Source organism: Dromiciops gliroides, chromosome 5, assembly GCF_019393635.1.
Source record: "Dromiciops gliroides isolate mDroGli1 chromosome 5, mDroGli1.pri, whole genome shotgun sequence".
Classification (NCBI taxonomy): Eukaryota; Metazoa; Chordata; class Mammalia; order Microbiotheria; family Microbiotheriidae; genus Dromiciops; species Dromiciops gliroides.
In genome coordinates this window covers 185723944-185745098 of record NC_057865.1, presented here as the reverse complement: position 1 = coordinate 185745098, position 21155 = coordinate 185723944, and the positions used below count along the sequence as shown (strand labels likewise).

The window sequence follows — 21155 nt, the reverse complement described above, 5'->3', positions numbered from 1 at the left end:
TTGCCCAACCCACAACCCATCTGTTGATACATAATTTTTTGGCTCTCAAGAGCCAAGTCTATCAACCAATGAGATTTTGGATTTTACTTTGTCTCTCCTGAGTGTTTGGACATCAGGCCCTATAAAAGTAAAGCTTTGGGGAAAGGAGGCATCTCAGATCATGAAGAAGATCTGAGGTCCAATTCATTAGAGAGCATCATGGACCCTTTAATAAATTGCTATTGGCTTGGGGCTCTGCCTCAGTGGGTTTTTCTTGTAGATTGGACAATTTTGGACCCCATACCCTCATCTTATTACACCTATTCAGGTGATCTATGTACACTGTGGTTCTGAAATAATATCACCTCTTTTTCTACTAATATTGAGACTCACACAAATACTCTCCATTTTTTTCTACTCCAAGCATCCTATGTTTCTTCTCATAAGTATGTATTCTCAAAATGCAATTCTGTTCCACCCTCCTTTTGCTAAATTCCCATAAGTTTTATCCTATCAAGTCTCTGTAATAACTATAAGGTTATATTTTCTTCTTTATATTTAGATAAACTTCTGTACTCTGTCACATGATGACATACTTTATCGGCTCACATGGGTTTAATGATCATTTTTTATAAAGATACTTCTCACACCTATATATTCCCCAGCTCTCATCTGACCTTATTCCTATATCACCAACTGCATTTTGGGCATTTCAAATTAGATATCCCATGGACATCTCAAACTCAACATGTCCCAAACAAACTAATTATATTTTCCTCAAAGCCCATCTCTTCTCTAAAGTCTATTTTTCTGTTAAAGGTGCTACCATCCTCCAGTCTCTCAGGTTTGCAACCATGGCATTATCCTTGACTCTTTACTTTCTCTCATCTGTTATATATAGAGTTGCGTTTTTCTCTCCCATTTCTGTCTCCATAATAGTTCTTGCATCTGTAAAAAATAAAATAATTATTATTATTAGCTAATCTAATCTGGAAAAATTATATAACAGGACTTATATGAGAAATTATGATTATATGAAAAATTATAAGTTTATAACAAATTATAATTGGGTCCTAAGTCCCTTCATGATCGCCATTCAAATGTAAAAATATTTTAACTAGTTGGGCCTAATTTGGGGGGCCTAATCTGACTGGGATACTAAACTGTGGCCTCTTGACTCACTGGCTATCTGACTGCTATTAATTTAATATGGGCTGTATATAAAGTTCCACTACACTGCTCCACTCCCAAAATTGAAAAGATTAAGAAGTCTCTTCCATTTTAACAGCAGAGGGTTTATTTATGAGATACAATTTAAGATTAAGAATACAGGGAAATAAAATGTACAACCTGACTGCATTCCAGTGCATCTCTTTCCACCAGCTGTGCCTGGAACATTTTTAGCCATCTGCGTACCAACGGACCTTCTTCTAGTGTTCCTCTCACTGAAAAGACCCCTGCTCCATATTGGCCTCCATCCCTTCTTGCTCTTAGCTTTTTCTCCTTCCCCTGTCTCTTAGTGCTCCAGCCTTTCTGTTCTCTTAATCTTCACTTTCTCCAACCTGTACTCTGTGCTGACCACTTCTGTGCTCTCTGCCACCTCTCCTCAGCTTTCTCCAACCTTCTGTACCATTTCCTATTCTGTCTGTCTGCTCCATCAGTCTGCCGCCCCCTCAGCATCTAACTCTCCAGTACATATATCTTCCTTCTCTCCACTCAAACCTCGGGGCTACCTGTGCTCCGCCACACACCAAGCTAATCCACCAGCCATAATAGGGCTGCGCCTGGGGGGCGGACACTTGAGCATCCCATGCTTACCACACCCAGGGTTCCAGGGGCCCATGCCCCCTGCTCTGCCCAGGGACTTCTGCATGTGCTACACCAGATGCCGGCCTGGATGAGCCTGGGATCTCTCGGATAGATCCACTCAGGGCAGAGGGAGCTGGGACTTTTTCCCCCAGCTGTCTGACCTAGCGTCTTGTACAGCTCATGGGGCTTTTTTGGCTCAGCTGAAGCGGAGGGGGAGGGTCACCAGCCCCTCCCACAAAGAGAAGAAAAACCTGAGGGCCTAAGGCTTTCTAATCTCAGCCCAAAGGTAGGGTCCCCAAATCAAAATAAATTTCTACATATCTCACCCTTTCTCTCTTCTTAAATGGGCACTCCAGTTCAGACACTCATCGCTTCTCACCTGGACCTAGAATTGCTGGTTTATCACAATAGTCTTCTAAGTAATGTTTCTGCATCAAGTGTCTCTCCTCTGTAATCGGCCGCAGAGCTGCCAAAGTGACATTATTATAGATCATATTTAATATTACTTTATGCCAATCCCCTTAAAAATCTATCCCTCTATCTAGCCTCTGGAATAAAATATAAGCTCTTATATTGAGGATTTAGAGCTCTTTACAATGGAGACTTAATCTATCTTTCCAACCTCATGTATTACAGCCCTTCCTATATCCCATGGTCCAGTTAAACTAGCCATTTTGGGGGGACTATTCTTTACATGTGATATTTCATCTTCTGTTTCCATGACTTTTCACTGGCTTTCCCCTATTTCAGGAAGACACTTCCTTCTTACTTCTACCTTAGATTTCTTTTGTCTACTTCAAGACTCTTCACGCTCAAGAATAAAATCTACATGAAATCTTTCATGACTCCCTTGCCCCTAATTCATAATGTTCACCCTTCCACAAAGTACCTTGAATTTATTTTGTATATGATTCATACATACCCCCATGCATATACATGTATACATACATGTGTATACATATATACACACGTGTGTATATATTGGAACACTACATACTTATGTATACATGAATGCATATTTATACATACACGTGTATGTATATACACATAGTGTCCCCATAGTATATGTGTATACATACATACATACATACATACATACATACATACATACACACATATATATGCATGTACATACATACAATAATATGTATGTATCTGGAGACACTCTGTATTTGTGTATGCGTATACACATATATAAACATACACACACATACATGCATGAATGAATGAATGCCCCAGATAGAACATGAAGTCCTTGAGAGTAGGAAATATTTCATTTTTGTATTTTCATTCCCAGCACCTGGAATAGTTATCGGGAATTGTGATCTTAATACAGGATTATTGATTTATAGAGTTCTATGTTCATTTATATACATACATCAGAGGCTATCAGTTTTATTTTTGATTCTTTTCTTGGATATTTTCTCTTATCTCTTATTTGGTCATAAATTCTTCTCTTATCCATAGACTTGACAGGTTCATTTCACCATGCTCCCCAAATTTACTTATGTCTTAATCATTTATCCATTTTAACCTATCTTGGTATACAGAATGAGATCTTTGTCTTTGCCTCATTTCTGACAAACTGCTTTTCTGTTTTTCCAGCAATTTTTTTTTTTGCCAAAGGGTAAGTTCTTACCCTAAAATCTTGAGTCTTTGAGATGATCAAACACTATATTATTATGGTCATTTACTATTTTGTATCGCATACCAAATCTGTTCTACCAATCTCCCACTCCATTTCTTAGCCAGTACCAAATTGTTTTGATGATTAATGCTGTGTAATATAGTTTTAAGTCTGGGAATTGTTAGACTTCCTTCATTCACCTTTTTTCATTGATTCCATGAATATTTTTGACCTTTTGTTCTTCCAGATGAATTTTAAAATTTTTTCTAGCTCATGTAATTTACTTAGGGTATCAGTTTTATTGCCCTGTAATTGGGCAAAATAATTCCTAATAATTGTTTAGTTTCATCTTTCTTGGTAGTTCATTCACTCTTTTCATTTTCGATACTAGTAATTTGATTTTCTTTCATTATTTAAAAAATCAAATTAAATGGTTTATTGTATTGTTATTTTTAACAGCCTCTATTTATTGATTTATTTTTTTAATTTCATTTTATTTTATTTATTATTTTTTAACTTTTAGTTTTATTGATCTCTTCTTTGAGTTTCAGGATTTCCATTTTGATGTTCAATTGGTGATTTTTAATTTGTAATTTTTCTAGACTTCTTAAGTTGCATGTCCAATTTATTGATCTGTTCTTTCTCTTTTTTTAATGTACATGTTTGGAGACATAAGATTTCCCCAAGAGGCTGCTTTGGTGGCATTCCACAAATTTTAATATGTGGTCTTGATATCTTTATTTTCTTTAATTAAAAGACTGATTGTTTTAATGACTTGTACTTTGATGCACTTATTCTTTAGGAATGGATAATTCAGTTTACTATTTATCTTTAATCTATGATTCCACAACCCTTTACTTAATGTAATTTTTATTGCATTATGTTGTGGAAATGGTGCATTTTATATTTCTGCTTTTTTGCATTTGGTTTTGATGTTCTTATACACTAATAAATTGTCAATTTTGTTAAAGTGCCATGTACACTATTCTCATTCAAGTTTTCTCCAGAGGCTTATCATATCTAACTTTTCTAAGATTCTATTCATATCTTTAAAATTTTTATTATTTTTTTCGTGGTTAGATTTATCTAGTTCTGAGAGGGGAAAGTTGAGGTTTTCAACTAGTATAGTTTTACTCTGTTTCCTCCTATACTTCATTTAACTTTTCCTTTAAGTATTTGTATGTTACTCCATTTGGGGAATATGTGTTTATTATTGATATTAATTCACTTTCTGTGGTGCCTTTTAGAAAGATGTAGTTTTTTGGCTCATGCCTTTTAATTAGGTCATTTTTTGTTTTTGTGTTGTTGGGGTTATTTTGCTACCACTACCTTTTTTATGTCAGCAGAAGCCTAAGAGATTCTGCTCTACCAACACCCTATTTATTTATTTGTTTGTTTGTTTGTTTGTTTGTGGGGCAATGAGGATTAAGTCACTTGGCCAGGTTCATACAGCTAGTAAGTGTCCTCCTGATTCCAGGGCCAGTGCTTTATCCACTGTGCCACTTACCTGGCCCCACCGACACCCTTTTTAAACTATACATGTATCTGTCTTTTTCAAGTATGTTTCTTGTAAACAACATATTGTTGATTTCTGATTTCCCATCCATTATATTACCTACTTCTATTTTATTAGTGAGTTCATCCCATTTATACTTTACCATCATTTCCCCATTTACTATAAAAACTCTTACTAGTGCACCTTTTTATGGGATATAATTTCCCCCTTTCTTCTCCCCTTTCCCTTATTCTGAGGCATTCTTCCTTCTTGCCCATCCACATTTTTTAAAACATCATCAAAACATAATCCACTCACTCCCACAACCTCTGTCTATGTAGAATTATTTTAACTGCCCTAATAATGAAAAATGTCTTAGAAGTTATATGTATTGGGGCAGCTAAGTGGTGCAGTAGATAAAGCACCAGCTCTAGATTCAGGAGGACCTGGTTCAAATCAGTTCTCAGACAATTGACACTTACTAGATGTATGACCCAGAGCACGTCACTTAATCCCGATTGCCCAACAAAAAAAAAAAGTCATATGTATCATCTCCCCATAGAGAAATGTAAATAGTTTAACCTTATTGGGTGCCTTAAGATGTCTCTTTCATTTTTACTTTTCTATGCTTCTCTTGACTCTTGTATCTGAAAGTCAGATTTTCTATTCAGCTCCCATCTTTTAATCAGGAATGCTTGACATTCCTCTATTTCATTAAATACTCATTTTTTTCCCTTGAAGGATTATATTAAGTCTTCCTGGGTAGGTTATTTTTGGTAGTAATCCTATCTCTTTTGTCTTCAAGAATATTTTATTCCAAACTCTCTACTCCTTTAGTATGGAAGCTGCTAAATTTTGTATGATCTTTACTTGACTATGGCTCCACAATATCTGAATATTTTTTTTCTGCTTGATTTTTCTAGCTTGTGTTTGAAGTATTTTCTTTTTTGTGTGGGAACTCTGGAATTTGACTCAAAAATTCCTAGGAATTTTCATTTTGGAATTTCCTTCATGTGGTGATCTGTGGACTCTTTCAATTTCTATTTTACCTTCAGATTCAAGGATATTCGGGGCAGTTTAACTTCATAATTTCCCAAAATATGATGTCTAGGATCTTTCTTTGAACATGACTTTCAGGTAGTTCAATAATTCTTAAATTATCTCTACCCAATTGATTTGTGTGTCTCTTATCAATCTGTTAATTATCTTATCATAATTGTCTTCCTTTCCTCTCATTTCTTTACCTAATTTTTCTTCTACCACTCTTATTTGATTATGAAAATAATTTTTTAGCTCTTCCAGGAATTCTTGTTGTGAATCTAATTTGTATTTTTTCTTTGAGGCTTTGCTTGTAACTATTTTGATTTAAATGTCTTCTGAGTTTGTGTCTTGATTTTCCCTCTCACAGTAGTAGATTTTTATGGTCAGGTTTTTCTTTTGTTCTTTGTTCATTTTCCACATTATTTCTTGATTTTCAACTTTATGTTAAAGTTGGTTTCAATTTGTGGTAGAGGGTGAGAGGGAGACTGTACCAACTTTCTGCCTTCTAAGGTCAATCTGAACAAATATAATTTTTCTTCTATGAAACAACTTAACATATATTCAGAGAGTCATGGACATTTCCAAGTGGAAAATTTAGGGAGAATTTTATCCTGATACCTAAGTTAAGGAAATGGAGGTATAGTAGGGTTAAGTTAGTTGCTCAAGGTTATTTAAGCAATCAGTAACAAATCCAAGACTTGAATTCATGTTTCCTTCTTTTAGGGTAAAGTTTTTTTTTCCACTATTCTATGCTGATATTTACATTTATAGACATTTACATTTACAGACAGTGATCATACCACCCCCTTCCTAAATCATCTTTTAGAAATAATTTGGAATTGTTTGAATCTCTTTAACACCATTCATTATTCTCCTGGATGCTCTATGGTTTGTTAATGTCTTCTCCCCTGACTCTCCCAAAAATATGGTTCTTGTAACACTGGGACTATCTACCACCTCCAACTTATGGACAGTCTAGCTATTAAAAAGAATATTTTATCTTTTTGATTTTACATGTTTCTAGATTTATAACTAGAAGGAACCCCATGTACTATCTTGGCCAACATGCTTTTTTCACAGATAAAGAAATTGGGATTCAAGGAGCTTAAGGACTTATCCAAATTAACCAAGATTTTAAGCTTCAGAGATGGTATTTGAATCCAAGTTTTCTGTATCCAGAGTTTGGTCCATTTCCATTGTACCATACTTACTCTTCAAATACCATAAGGTATTGGAAAGAGGGCTGCCAAGTTTTTAGCTTGATAACTACAGAGGTCATCTTTAGCTCTTTTATAATGCAAATGTTATAGCTAGACTTAGCTAGTTAATTTGAGAAGGCCTTTTATGTTTTAATATGTCTTTTCAATTCCTTTCTTTCCTGTTCCTCCTCTTGGTATCTCTAAGCTCTTATCTGAGTTATAGACTGACATTCCTCTTAATTCATATGATATCCTTTTATCAGTAGAGTCCCTCCCAAATCATCCCTGGCATTTCAAAAAGCAAAACTACAAAATCAGTGGCTACCTAGGTCTTATAAACCCCTCTCTAGTTCTTTTTATTTTATTTATTTATTTATTTATTTTGGTGAGGTAATTGGGGTTAAGTGACTTGCCCAGGGTCACACAGGTAGTAAGTGTCAAGTGTCTGAGGCTGGATTTGAACTCAGGTTTTCCTGAATCCAGGGCCAGTATTCTATCCACTGAACCACCTAGGTGCCCCCCTAGTCCTTTTAAAAATTATGTTTGCAATTGTTTTCCCTTCATCTTCTCAACCAATATGTAGTTTTATTACTTGAAATTTCTTGATATGGCACTATTTTATTTACCAAACACTGTAAACTTCTGGTTAGAGATTATGAATTACCCCATATCCCTTTAATAAAATTATAATGAGTTTATCTCCTGATGAGAGAAAAATGTAAAAATGCATCACTGAGGGCAGAATTTGGAGAGGATGGTGAATATTTTTTTCTTACTTTAGAAAGAAAACATATAGATAATATTTTATGTTGTTATTTTGTGGCTCTTCAAAATTATCACATTACTAAGAAATTACTAATACATCTTTTATATGTTATAACCAAAAATAGGAAATTAAAATTAATGAGATAGTATAATGAATCAAATGAATATAATGATTCAGTGAAATGTGAAAGCATAAATCATATCTTATTTGAAATCTATAGATCTCATAAGTAGCAACATTAACTACTTTGGGTCTAGAATGATGAGTCTTTCTTTTCTATTTGCTATATTCCCACCTCCCAAAATTATGGTTTTTAAGGCTTTACTCTTTTTTCTCCATAGAGCACACCTGAACGACATTGAAAATATCATCCCCTTCTTTTGTATTGGCCTCCTGTATTCTCTGAGTGCTCCAGATCTTTCTACAGCCTTATGGCACTTCAGAATCTTTGTTGCAACTAGAATCTACCACTCAATTGCATATTTGACCCCTCTTCCACAGCCAAACCGTGGATTAAGTTGGATGATTGGCTTTATAGTTACTTTTTCAATGGCATACAGATTGTTGAAGAATAAATTATACTTGTAACAGACAACATCATAACATTCAACCTTTAGGTTAAACTTTAATAAGAATTTTGTTTCTTCTTACTCTTAAATGAATCATTTTTACTTTGGATTTAAAAGTAATGACAGAGGAGAGAATGATTTTGAATGCTACCATTAATGGCATCTTTGACTCTAAATTAGCATTTTATTGGAGATTCTCCATAATGACCTTTTCTTTTCCTTTTTCTTTTTCTATTTTGCCTTATTATCAGATTAAGAATTTAAAACATTGAATGTTTTACAGGACTTTCAATTTTTCAAACTTTTACACTTACAATGTAATGGTTTTGGTTTGAGTGCCATGGTTGTTAAAGCCAATGTATGCCAATAAAGGACTAAAACAATGGATTAACTTGTTTTTCTTGATACTATGGTGGTAAAAATCTAATAAGATAACCTTAAAAGAAACCTCAAAATGAAAACTCCTAGGAATATCATAACTAAAATTTAGAGCTTACACATCAAAGAAAAATAATTTAAAGAGGCAAAAAAGTGCCAATGAACCACAATAAAGATTATATAAGACTTACCTACAGGTAATATAAATAAGAGAAGAACCTAAAATATAAGATTCCCCCCCAAAATATCTTGCAATACTAAATATTACCATGCAGGGGATGGGGGTGGGGGAAATAGGCCTTTAATTAACTAGAAGACTTCCTAATGAAAAGGCCATAACCAAGGAAAATCTCTTTTAATTGTAAACACAAGAGTCAAGAGAAACATAAATACATTTGTTCAATTGGAAGGCATTAAATGATAATGATGAATTGTTTACATTCCAATAGGGAGAGAGAAAAAAAGTGTTCTCTCAGAATCTTTATGCCCTCAAGAATCATGAGGCTAAATAAGAAAGGCAGAGGTCCTATGGGGCTGGGGGTGGAGGGTGGTTTTGTTCTGTTATGATAAACTTTTGAAGGACACATACACGTGTGCACACACACACACACACGCATATATGACAAAAGAAGGTCAAATACAAACACTATCATTCACACACACACACACACACAAACTTCTGCTCTCACACACAAAGAACATGGTGTAAAAATACATTTAACTCATTGAGGAAGTATGAGGAGATAGGGAAAAGGAAGAAGAAGGCTTAAGGGGAAGGAAAAGATAGAAGAGGCAGAATCTATAAGCAAAAAAAAAATTCTAACAGTCAAAAATGTAGTATAAAGGTGTGAGAGAAAAGAAAGAGGAAGAAAGAAAGAGATGGAAGGAAGGAAGGATAATCATCCATGAGTAAGAGATAGGCAATAGTAAAGAAGGGAAAAGGAATGGAAATCGATCACTCCATCAAGATCCTCATATTAAGCAAATTCTTTTTTCAAATTTTTGTTAAAAAGAGAGAGATAAAGAAATTAAAATGTACAAGAGGGAAATGCACAACTATCAACCATAACCATTGACATAGATGGTATCAACAACATATTAGAGAGAGCAGAAAGGATTAGAAAGAATTTAATAGTACATTGTTTACAAGAAACACAAGAAAGTATAAAAGGTTGCACAGAGGAATGTATAATGTTTCTTATAAATTCAAATAATTTACAATCATTATTTTTGATAAATTGAAAGTAAAAAGAGACCTATCATAAAGAGAAACTGAATATGTTTAAAGTTAAGATAATGAGTCAATATCAATATTTAATACATATGAATACCTATATATTATATAGTGTGTTGAATTGCATAGGATACTTAAAGGAAAACTTAAATACTTAAAGGAAATGTTAATCAAATTGAAGGGAGACATAGACAGTAAAAGTATATGATTGCGGGGATATAAATGTATTCCCCTTAGTTGTAAATAAAGCTAATAATGAGATAAGAAACAAACCCAAGACGTGAATAAAATTTTAGGAAAGATGACTGATAGAATTACAATAATTACTGAATGGAACAGAAACATATTCCCATATTTCTCACTTATCTTTGGGAACTTTATAAAAATTGCATAGTGGAGAACAAAAAATTCAGAAAAGTTTCTGGGAATACTATGCATATATATATATATATATATGCAATCATGTAAACCATATTTCTATATTAGTCATGTTGTGAAAGAAGAGAGCAAAAAGAAAAAAAAAACACAAAAATAAAGTAAAAATAGTATGCTTCAATCTGCATTCAGACTCCATTAGTTCTTTCTCTGGATGTAGATAGCATTTTCCATCAGGAGTCCTTTACAATTTTCTTCGATGATTATACTGCTGAGAGAAGCTGTCATTCACAGTTGATCATAACAATGTTATTCTTATTGTATACAATGTTGTCCTGGTTCTGCTCGTTTTACTTTGTATCTTTTCTTGTAAGTCTTTCTAGGTTTTACTGGAGTCTACCTACTCATCATTTCTTTTAGCTCAATAGTATTTCATTATATTAATATACCACAGCTTGTTTAGCCATTCCCCGATTGATGCACACCTCCTCAATTTTTTCACTACAAAAAGAGCAGCTATAAATATTTTTGGTTATTATAGATCCTTTTCACTTTTTTATGATCTCTTTAGGATATAGACTAAGAGGTGGTATTAATGAATCAAAGGGTATGCACAGTTTGATTGCTCTTTGGGTAGGGTTCCAAATTGCTCTCCAAAATGGTTGGATCAGATGTTTGTTTTTTGGTTTGCTTTATTTTGTTTTTGGTGGATGATTTGATGATCCTTATGGACAATGTATGAGTGAAGTATAATTAATTAAAAAAAAAACCTAATAATCTCATCAAATAACAGGATGTAAAATAAATCTGCCTAGGACATCAGACATTTCTATATATTACAAACAACAGAAAACAGGAATTCATAGAAAGAAATCTCATTCAAAATAATTACAGGGGGCAGCTAGGTGGCGCAGTGGATAAAGCACCAGCCCTGGATTCAGGAGTTCCTGAGTTCAAATCCAGCCTCAGACACTTGACACTTACTGGCTGTGTGACCCTGGGCAAGTCACTTAACTCCCATTGCCCTGCAAAAACAAAAAGAAAGAAAGAAAAAAAAGAATTACAGAATGAATAAATGTTTCAGAGCCTTTATAACAAGGTACATGCAGCAACTATTCAATTATGACTTCAAAAGAATATGGTAGTGTAAGAAAATAATGGGCTTTGCCAACCCCCAAATGCCTCAGATTGATTAGATTGACTGACTTCAGTGATTAACATAGTTAAAATTAATTCACTTGAAACCACACCTGCCTGGCCCTCAAGAGGGTATTGTTCTCAGAAGCTGTGGACTCTGACCTCAACATGGGACCATCCACAAGTCCAGTGAACCAATGGATTTCGGAGATGCTATCCAATTAGCTTGAAGCAGGGTGGAAGGACTGCCTCTCCTCAAGATGCAGAAGAAGGATCCTGGGGAAGTTCATTACTCAAACATGCTGGTGGTGAACGAATTGAGGACTCTAGGCTAGATAGGGTTTTTCTTGACTTTCTGACCCAGGTGTTCTCTTTTTACTAATAAATGCTTAATGCCAAAAACTTGGTGCTAAGATTATAATTTATAAGTAAACCCTAGCTGGTTTTCCCTACACTTGGGACAGGAATGAGGTGACCACACATTACATTTTAAACATCATGGTAGTAATGATAGATATAAGTAATCAGAAAACTATTAATTGATCAGTATCACCTAAATCAATTTACTTCAGTGTCATGGCAATCAAACTACCTGAGAATTATTTTAATAGAGCTATTAAAAATAATAAAGGATTTCATCTGGAATAACAAAAGGTTAAGAATCTCAGGGGGAATAAAGAACACATCCTAATAGTACTAGATATCACTATACCACAGCCAGTAATCATCCAAACAATTTGAAACTGGTTGGAATATAGAAAAGTCAAAGAAATCAATGAACAGCTTAAGTATATGACTTCCAGCAGTATAGTTTTTGACCCCAGCCACTTAGATAAAAGTTTCCTATTCCACAAAAACTACTAGGAAAACTGGAAAGTAGCCTGAGAGAAGTTAGATATAGGCTAGCACCTAACATTATGAAGAAATATATGCTTTAAATGGATACATGACTGGTAAAGAAGGTTAACAAATTTTGATGCATAAGCAAAAATTTCCTTCATGGTTATGGGTATGAGAAGAGTTCATGCATAAAAAGTGAATTATAGAAGTTAAAATTTATATGTCTTATTTTACATATTTTTTACATTATAAAGCAAAAATGAAGTTCAAATTAGGAGATAGTTAACTGGAAAAGATTTTGTAGCATGTTTCTCTGATTAAAATCTCAAATCTAAATATGTAAGGGTTTTCTTCAAATTTGTTAAAAAAGAACCATTCTAGATTTCAGGAAGCAAAGTCAATCTCAATGATTTGTAAGTACTTCCAAACCATGTAACTCCTTTTTAAAAAGAATTGAGACACTTGCTCTTCTCCAAACCTCTGGTACCTATCCTGTTTTCATGACCTTTGAAGTATTATTGACAATGGCTCAGCAGTCATGTGTGTCAGCTCTTTCAGTACTCAAAAATGTAGTTCGGGGAGAGTTTATTTCAATTGAATCAAAGGGAAGGAAGCGTTTTCTTATTATTTCTTTAGTTATAATGGGTATCAACTGTAAAGAGTTAATTGTCGGTGAAGGAGAGAGGGTGGAGCCAACATGGCGGAGGAAAGACATTAAGCTCACAGGGCTCCTGATACAATAACCCCCAAAATAGCAATAAAAGAACCCTTGGGGCAGAAAAACACACAAAAATATGGGCTGAGAGTTTTCTACAGCTATAGATAGATTTCAGGGGTCCGTGCTGGGCCACGAATAAAGCCTATCCCCGCAATCAGGCCAACACACCAGACACCCACCAGAGGAATTTGCCCCAGTGCCTCTGAATTGGCTGCAGCACTGGCATCTTCTGGAACCGAGCGCGCGGTTGTACTGAATGGCTGGCCTGAAGGTGGTAAGTGCAGGGGTACCAGTGGATTTGGGGGAAAGGATTCGACTGTCCCACCCCAATGGGCAAACAGGAAGAAATCCTGAATGGCAGGAGACCCAGGTGGGGGAGGGGAGCAGGGGAGCAGTCTCATCGGAAGCTGAGAACCACACCACAGAAAGCTTTGCTGGTTGGTTTCTTAGTAAATAGGCCTGAGGTTATCTCCGGACCTGAGAACAGGTCAGGTGAGATTAAAGCCTGCCCAGCCTCAACCCAAAACACCTGGGACCCTCTGAAGCTGAGAACAGGAGTGGAACCGATAAGCAGCCCCCCCACCCACCCCCCAGTGGAGACTTTAAAATCAAGTGAAAGCGAGGCCAGGCAGGCTGAGAAGAAGCCCAATCATCCCCCAGGCCATGCTGTAGCTTGAATGGTCTGTCCTGGAAGCAGCACCACACTTAAAGAAGGAGTTAAAAGCCCAGAATTAGTAAGCCAGGATGAGTAAGCAGAGAAAGCAGATGACCAACGGAAACTTCTTTGGGGGCAAGGTAGACTACAATACAACCTCAGAAGAAGAAGATAATAACAGGGTCAAAGCTCCAACATCCAAAGCTTCCAAGAAAAATATGAACTGGTCTCAGGTCATGGAAGCTGTCAAAAGGGATTTTGAATAGAAAGTAGGAGAAATAGACAGAAGATGTAGAGAAAAGGAGGGAAGAATGGAAAGGTAAATGAGAGCGATGCAGGAGAGTTGTGAGAAAAAAGTCAAGAGTTTGAAAAGCCAAATGGAAAAGGAGATTATAAAACTGTCTGATGAAAATAACTGCCTAAGAATTAGGATTGAACAAATGGAAGCTAGTGGCTTTGAGAAACCAAGACACAGTAAAGCAATTCCAATTGAATGAAAAAATAGAGGGCAGTGTGAAATACCTCCTTGGAAAAACAGCTGGCTTAGAAAATAAATCTAGGACAGATAATTTGAAAATCATTGGACTACCTGAAAACCATGACCAAAACAAAAGCTTAGACACCATCCTCCAAGAGATTGTGAGGGAAAATTGCCCTGATATTCTAGAAGCAGAAGCTAAAATAGAAATTGAAAGAATCCACCAATCACCTCCTGAAAGAGATCCCAAAAGGAAAACCTCCAGGAATATTATAGCCAAATTCCAGAACTCCCAGGTCAAGGAGAAAATACTGCAAGCAGCTAGAAAAAAGGAATTAAAATACTGTGGAGCTTCAATAAGGATAAAGCAAGATCTAGCAGCTTCTACATTAAAGGACTGAAGGGCATGGAATATGATATTCCAGAGGGCAAAGGAATTGGGACTTCAGCCAAAAATCACGTACCCAGCAAAACTGAGTATAATTTTTCAGAGGCAAAAATGGGATTTCAATGAGAAAGAGGTCTTTCAAGCATTTGTGATGAAAAAACCTGAACTGAATAGAAAATTTGACTTTCAAATACAAGATCCTGGAGAAGCATAGAAAGATAAACAGGAAAAAGACTTCATGAGGGATATTAAAAGATCAAACAGTTTACATTCCTACATGGGAAGATAATACTTTGAAATCATAAGAACTATCTCAATAAGAAATTCAGGGGCTGCTGGGTAGTGCAGTGGATGGAGCACCAGCCCTGGACTCAGGAGAACCTGAGTTCAGGTGTGACCTCAGACACTTGACAATTAATATCTGTGTGACCCTGGGCAAGTTGCTCGGTCCCAGTTGCCTCACCAAAAAACAAAACAAAACAAAACAAAAATTCTTCACAAGAAATTCACAGAAGACAGGGCTGAACTGAATATGAAGGGATGATATCTGTGAAGCATTTATGTTTTGTTCTTTGTAGGGCAGACGGGGAGGGGTGTCTTATGTCTAGGGCTGGATTTGAGCTTGGGGGGCCTCCTGGGTCCAGGGCTGGTGCTTTGTCCACTGTGCCACCTAGCTAATCCATGATGACATCATTAAAATAGGTTTGAGGTGTAGGAGGAATAAACTGGGGGAGGGAGAAGGGAGAGATGGTCTGGGAGAGGTATTTCACATGAAGGAAACAAGAAGAAAGCTTATGGAGGAGAGTAGAAGAGAGGGAAGGAGTTGGGGAGTGAGTGAACCTTAATATCCTCAGAATTGGCTCAAAGAAGGACTAACATACATACACAAGTAGGTATAGTAATATACTTTTGCGGGGGGGGAGGGAGAAAAGGGGAGGGAGAAGGAAGGAGGAAAGGACAGATTGGGGGAGAGAGCAGTAAAAAGCAAAACACTTTCAAGGAAGATGAAGATGTTCTGCATGACTGCACCAGTATGACATATTGAATTGCTTGATCTCATAGGGAGGGTTGAGGAGGGAGGGAGGAAGAAAAATTTAGAACACAGAATTAGCTCAGGGACCCTGATCTCATTGGAGTGGGCTCCTAGAGGGAATAGCTTTCATACCCAATTGGGAGGAGAAATCTGCAGGAAAATAAGAGGAGAAGTGGACAAGGAAGGAAGGGTGATAAAAGGGTGTGCAGAGTGAGGGAGAAGATAGTCAGAAGTAAGGCACCTCTGAGGAGGAATAGGTAAAAAGAAGACAGAGTAAATGTCATGGGAAGGGAGTGTGATGGAGGGAAATATTTATGATGATTGATTATAATGGCAAAATGTATGGTACCTACTTTGCTGGGCTTTTGTGAAGAAGATTCTCTGTCAAGCTTAAGGTACTATATAGAGGTTGTGATGAATAGAATGCTATCGGGAAAACCTGGAGAGACCTACATGAGCTGAAGCAGAGTGAAATGTACTGTATACAAAATAACAGCAATAGTGGGGGATGATCTGCTGGGAAGCATGTGGTTGTTTTCAGCAAAGCAATGATCCAATGTAACCCTAAGGGACTTATGAAGATTGCAGCCCATCTGCAGAGAAAGAACTGATAGTATCTGAAAACTGATGAAACACATTAAAAAAATTTTAAAAAAAAGAATTAATTGTTATTTGAGGTTTTTATGACCCCATCTTTTGGCTAGAATATGAAAGAAAAACCTTGGTGTGCACTGGCCTGGGGCTCCATAAACCGCACGGTGCTCCACCCACTGGCTGTAGCTGTTGCCATGGAGCTGGCAGCTCACGTCATCACCACTTGCTGACACCTACATGCGCCTGGCAAAATTATAATGATTGGAAGCCTAGTGAGGGCAGTCATGTGACTGTCAGAGAGGCAGCTAATTGACTGGGGACTCTGTGTGGGTGCTGGGAGAAGGGATTTTTTTCCGGCATTCTAGCTGGACACTGGAAGGCGACAGGAGCTCTGCTGTCTATTCTCACCTGATTCCTGGGAGGTGGTATTTTTTTCAGGTTGTATAATTTCCCTTTCCCCATTTTCTTTCCTTTCCCTTGATCCTACTGATCATGTTTGTGTTTTGTTTTCTTTTTTAAGTTCGTTCTTGTTAAAATGAATCCTGTTCTGTTTTGAGGAAGGCTGCCGGTCTCCTTCCTTGCCCCAATATTGCGGCAAGCCACTTAGCTAACACTCCCCAATTAAAAATTGGTCCCCATACAACTCTATCAGTCATTTTTGTTCTATTATTTCCAGTGCAAGGAAGATTCTTTACAGAGAAAACAAAAACTATATGCAGTCAGTTCTGCTATAAAGCAATATATTCATTTGTAAATACCATTGCACTATGCAAAATCACCCTTAAAACCACAGGGTTAATGGGGGAAATGGGGTTAGGAGCATAACACTCAAAACCATATCAATGACAAAAAATGATTTTTTATTTATATTTTCTTTTGCATTTTTGTAAGGTATATTTTAAAAGATAGAAACCTTTTAAAATGGTAGCACAATTTTATACATGTCAAATAGTTTAAAAAAGCATACTTGAATAAATAGTGGCTGCTACTACTGCCTCAAGCTGATGCCTGCACCTGGGTTCCAAGAGGGCCTAAGCTGGATGGCTACAGAGCTAACACAAGTTGTGATGGGGTGGGGCCAGATCTATGACCGCGACTGAAAGTGAAGGGAGGTGGAATATGTAGATGTGGACCAGCCCTCCTTCACCCTTAGCTCCTATTGCAACCCCCCCCCCCAAAAAAAAGATACAGTAAGTATACCACTTTGCCATTTAAAAGATCTAGTCAGTTTTTGAATGTATCAAAAGGATAGTTTGTAGCTTGTAAGTTATTATGAAGCTGTGGAGTTTTCTTCATTCTTTTTTGTGTGTGTGTGAGGCAATTGGGGTTAAGTGACTTGCCCAGGGTCACACAGCTAGTAAGTGTTAAGTGTCTGAGGCCAGATTTGAACTCAGGTCCTCCTGACTCCAGGGCTGGTGCTCTGTCCACTATGCCACCTAGCTGCCCCGAGTTTTCTTCATTCTTAACATTTCCCAAAGTCAATATTATACATTGACAAACCTAAAATTCATGTGCTCTAATTGTTCCTTAACATATCAGTAATATTGAAATAAATCTGAATTTTCAAGACAAGCATTATATAAGATAACAGGCTGCAACAGTTGAGAAGTTGTTCTTCTTTGTCATCAGTTATCATTATTCTATTCTTCTCAAGTAAAGGTACTATCCTACTTTTTCTCTCAATATAGTACATGTGTTAGGGAGGAACTTCTTTTTTTTGTGGTACTTAGCTTCTCTCACCAGTTTCAGTTTATTCTGAAATTTAGCAAACCTCACATTATTTTGAAGACTATACCTTCTTACATTCATTCTCTATTGGTAGAATCTGGGTTATATTACTTGGCCTTACTTCCATTATCTAGACGTTATTTTTATAGCTCTTTGTTTTATTAGGAATAAACAATTTTATTTAAATTTTGGTTTCCAAATTCTATCCCTTCCCTCTCTTCCATCCCTCCTCCCTGAGGCAATAAGTAATCAGATATGGGTTATACATATATAATTATGTAAAACATGACTATATTAGTGATTTTGTATAAGAAAACAAATAAAAGAAAAAATGAAAGAAAGTGAAAAATAGTATGCTTCAGTCTGTGTTCCATCAATATCAATCAGTTCTTTCTTTAGTGGTGGATAGTATGCTTCATCATTAGTCCTTTGGGATGTTCTTAGATCATTCTATTGCTGAGAATTGTTGTCATTCACAGTTCTTCATCAAACAATATACTGTCCCTGTGCACAATGTTTTCCTAGTTCTATTCATTTCACTATGCATCAGTTCATATCAGTTCATAAGTCTTTCCATGCCTTTCTGAAATCATCCTGCTTGTCATTATATATGCCTTATATAGCACAATAATATTCCATTACAATCATATAACACAGTTTGTTTAGCCATTCTCCAAATGAAGAGCATTCCTTTGATTTCCAATTCTTAGCCACCACAAAAAGAGCTGCTATAAATATTTTTGTACAAAGAGGTATTGTTCTCTTTTTTTGAGATGTCTTTGGGGATATAAAACTAACAGTGGTATTGCTGGATCAAAGAGTATACACAGATTTGTAGCCCTTTGGGCATAATTCCAAATTATTCTCCAGAATGGTTGAATCAGTTTACAACTCCACCAAAAGTAGATTTCCAGTTTTCCCACATTCCCTCAAACATTCAGTATTTTCCTTTTTTTTTTTTGTCATATTTGCTACTCTGATAGGCTTGAAGTGGTACATCAGAGTTTTAATTTGTATCTCTCTGATTAATAGTGACTTAAAGAATTTTTTTCATATGTCTATAGTTTTGATACTGTTGTCTGAAAAATGCCTGTTTACATCCTTTGACCAATTATCAATTGGGGAATGACTTATATTTTATAAATTTGATTCATGGTCTCTATATTTTTGAGAAATGAAGCCTTTATCAGAGATACTTGTTGCAAAAATTATTTTCCAGTTTTCTGCTTTCCTTATAATCTTGGTACATTAATTTTATTTGTGCAAAAGCTTTTTAATTTATATAATCAAAATTATCTATTGTATATCTTGTAATGCTCTCTATATCTTCGTTGGTCCTAATTCTTCCCATTTCTATAAACTGACAGATAAACTATTCCACGGTCTCTTTATTTGCTTATGGTATCATTTTTTATGTGTAAATCATGTACTCATTTGATCCTATCTTTGTATACTGTTTGAGATGTTTGGTGTATACCAAGTTTCTGCCATGCTGTTTTACAGGTTTTTTTCAGCAGTTTTTGTCAAATACTGAGTTTTGTTCCAAAACTCTAGACATTATTTTTTTTAATTCTATATTGGTTGGTGAATTTCCTTTGTATCCATATCAGTCTTTTCAGAAAAAAAATCCCATTTTCTCTTTCATTACAATAGTTTCATTTTTTGCACTCTAGAATTTATTGTTAAGTATCTACAAACTCTTTGTATGACTTCTCTTTGAATTATTTTAGTCAATAGATCCTAGCTATCTTTCCTTTGAATCCTTTTAAATCTGATTTCCCAAAATTCAGTGTCATGACAGATTATACCCATATCTTCCCTTCCCTTTCTTCACAAACTGAGGATGATATATTAATTTCTCCAAAGTTCCCATCATTTTCCATTATAAAAGCTACTTCCTCCCTGTTAGTGCTTCTACTTTCCTCTATCTTTTGAAAGATGGAATTGACATACAGCAAGTTAAGTAGTTATTAGCTACTCAGCTATTATCAGAAAGATCTCTAGTAGATGTTTTAGATAACTGAAGTTCCTATCACTACTATAACATACCTCTAAGCAAGGCTTGTGATGGATTTCCTGAATTCAATTTGTTTCTTCTTGGCCAGGTGACCTTTGTATATTCCATTGTCAAAATCACTTTTGTTTTTTCCTTTCATCTCTGCACAAATATTCCCTTTCATATTTTCTCCTGGTAGTTCCTGTATTTTCTTAACAGAGAAGAGCTTTTTGTCATAATTATTATTGTAACATCCCCTTTGCCTACTTTTTCTTCTTTTGAATAATGCATACCTATGTAGTCAAGATCCAGTCATGAGTTTCAACCTACCAAGTCATAGTGACAACTAGAGGTCAAACTGCTTCTTTGCATTAACCTCTAGTTAATCTAGTTTGCCAAATTAAAACTTTTTTGTTGTTGTTTATGTAAGTCCATTTGAGGTCATGGGTTTTTATTACAATTTCATTTCTTGGATTTGTCTCTTGTGGGATATTTGGGTATCTTAGCTGTCTGGATTTCTTGGAAACTTCTTTGTGGCTACTCTTATGTATCTACCTTAAGGAACATACATGGCCACCTTCTCCTTTCCTGACCATTTTAAGCTTATAATCCTCTTAATCAGATTTAGAAGGTACCTGGAAAAATGTATTTTGACTGAGCTTTGTTAATATACCCCACCACTTTTCAGAGTGGTTGTTCCTATCTCAACCCAGGTTGGAAGTACAGTAGCTGTCCACAGCCTGGCTTCCATTTTGGCAACTGTGGAGCTTTGGTCTGCTCAATTTCCAATTTGCTGCCGGTTCAACCCAGCTTATGCAACCTAGTGGCCATAATGCACTTAGTGTATTAGAAATTAGTGCAGATGCACAATCAGCCTTGCCCTTTGGAGCTCAGAAAAATCTCTATCTCAAGCAGTGTGCCAGTCTCAGCCTCCCAAGTGCTGGTGATTACAGGCCTGTGCCAATCCATGCAGCCTTTACTTCATTTCTGAAGAGAATCAGTCAACTCTTTTTTCTTTTATGTCATAGTTCAGAATAGAAATTCCAATCAATTTCAGGTATCAGCTTTCATCCAGTTGTTAATTTCTAATTTGTTTCTCTTCTGCATACTTTGCCT

General features: G+C 36.0%; 1 protein-coding gene across 3 annotated transcripts in view; it reads left to right on the top strand.

Moving 5' to 3' along the window:
* The window catches only part of MGST1 (microsomal glutathione S-transferase 1), a 33131-nt gene extending 24259 nt beyond the window's left edge, over positions 1-8872 (top strand). For all 3 annotated transcript variants that reach the window (XM_043969059.1, XM_043969060.1, XM_043969058.1), the window contains one exon: positions 8258-8872. In XM_043969059.1, the coding sequence (XP_043824994.1) occupies positions 8258-8504 (247 nt within the window). In that variant the 3' untranslated portion in view covers positions 8505-8872. The remainder of the gene's footprint in view (positions 1-8257) is intronic.
* The last annotated feature ends 12283 nt before the right edge of the window (positions 8873-21155 follow it).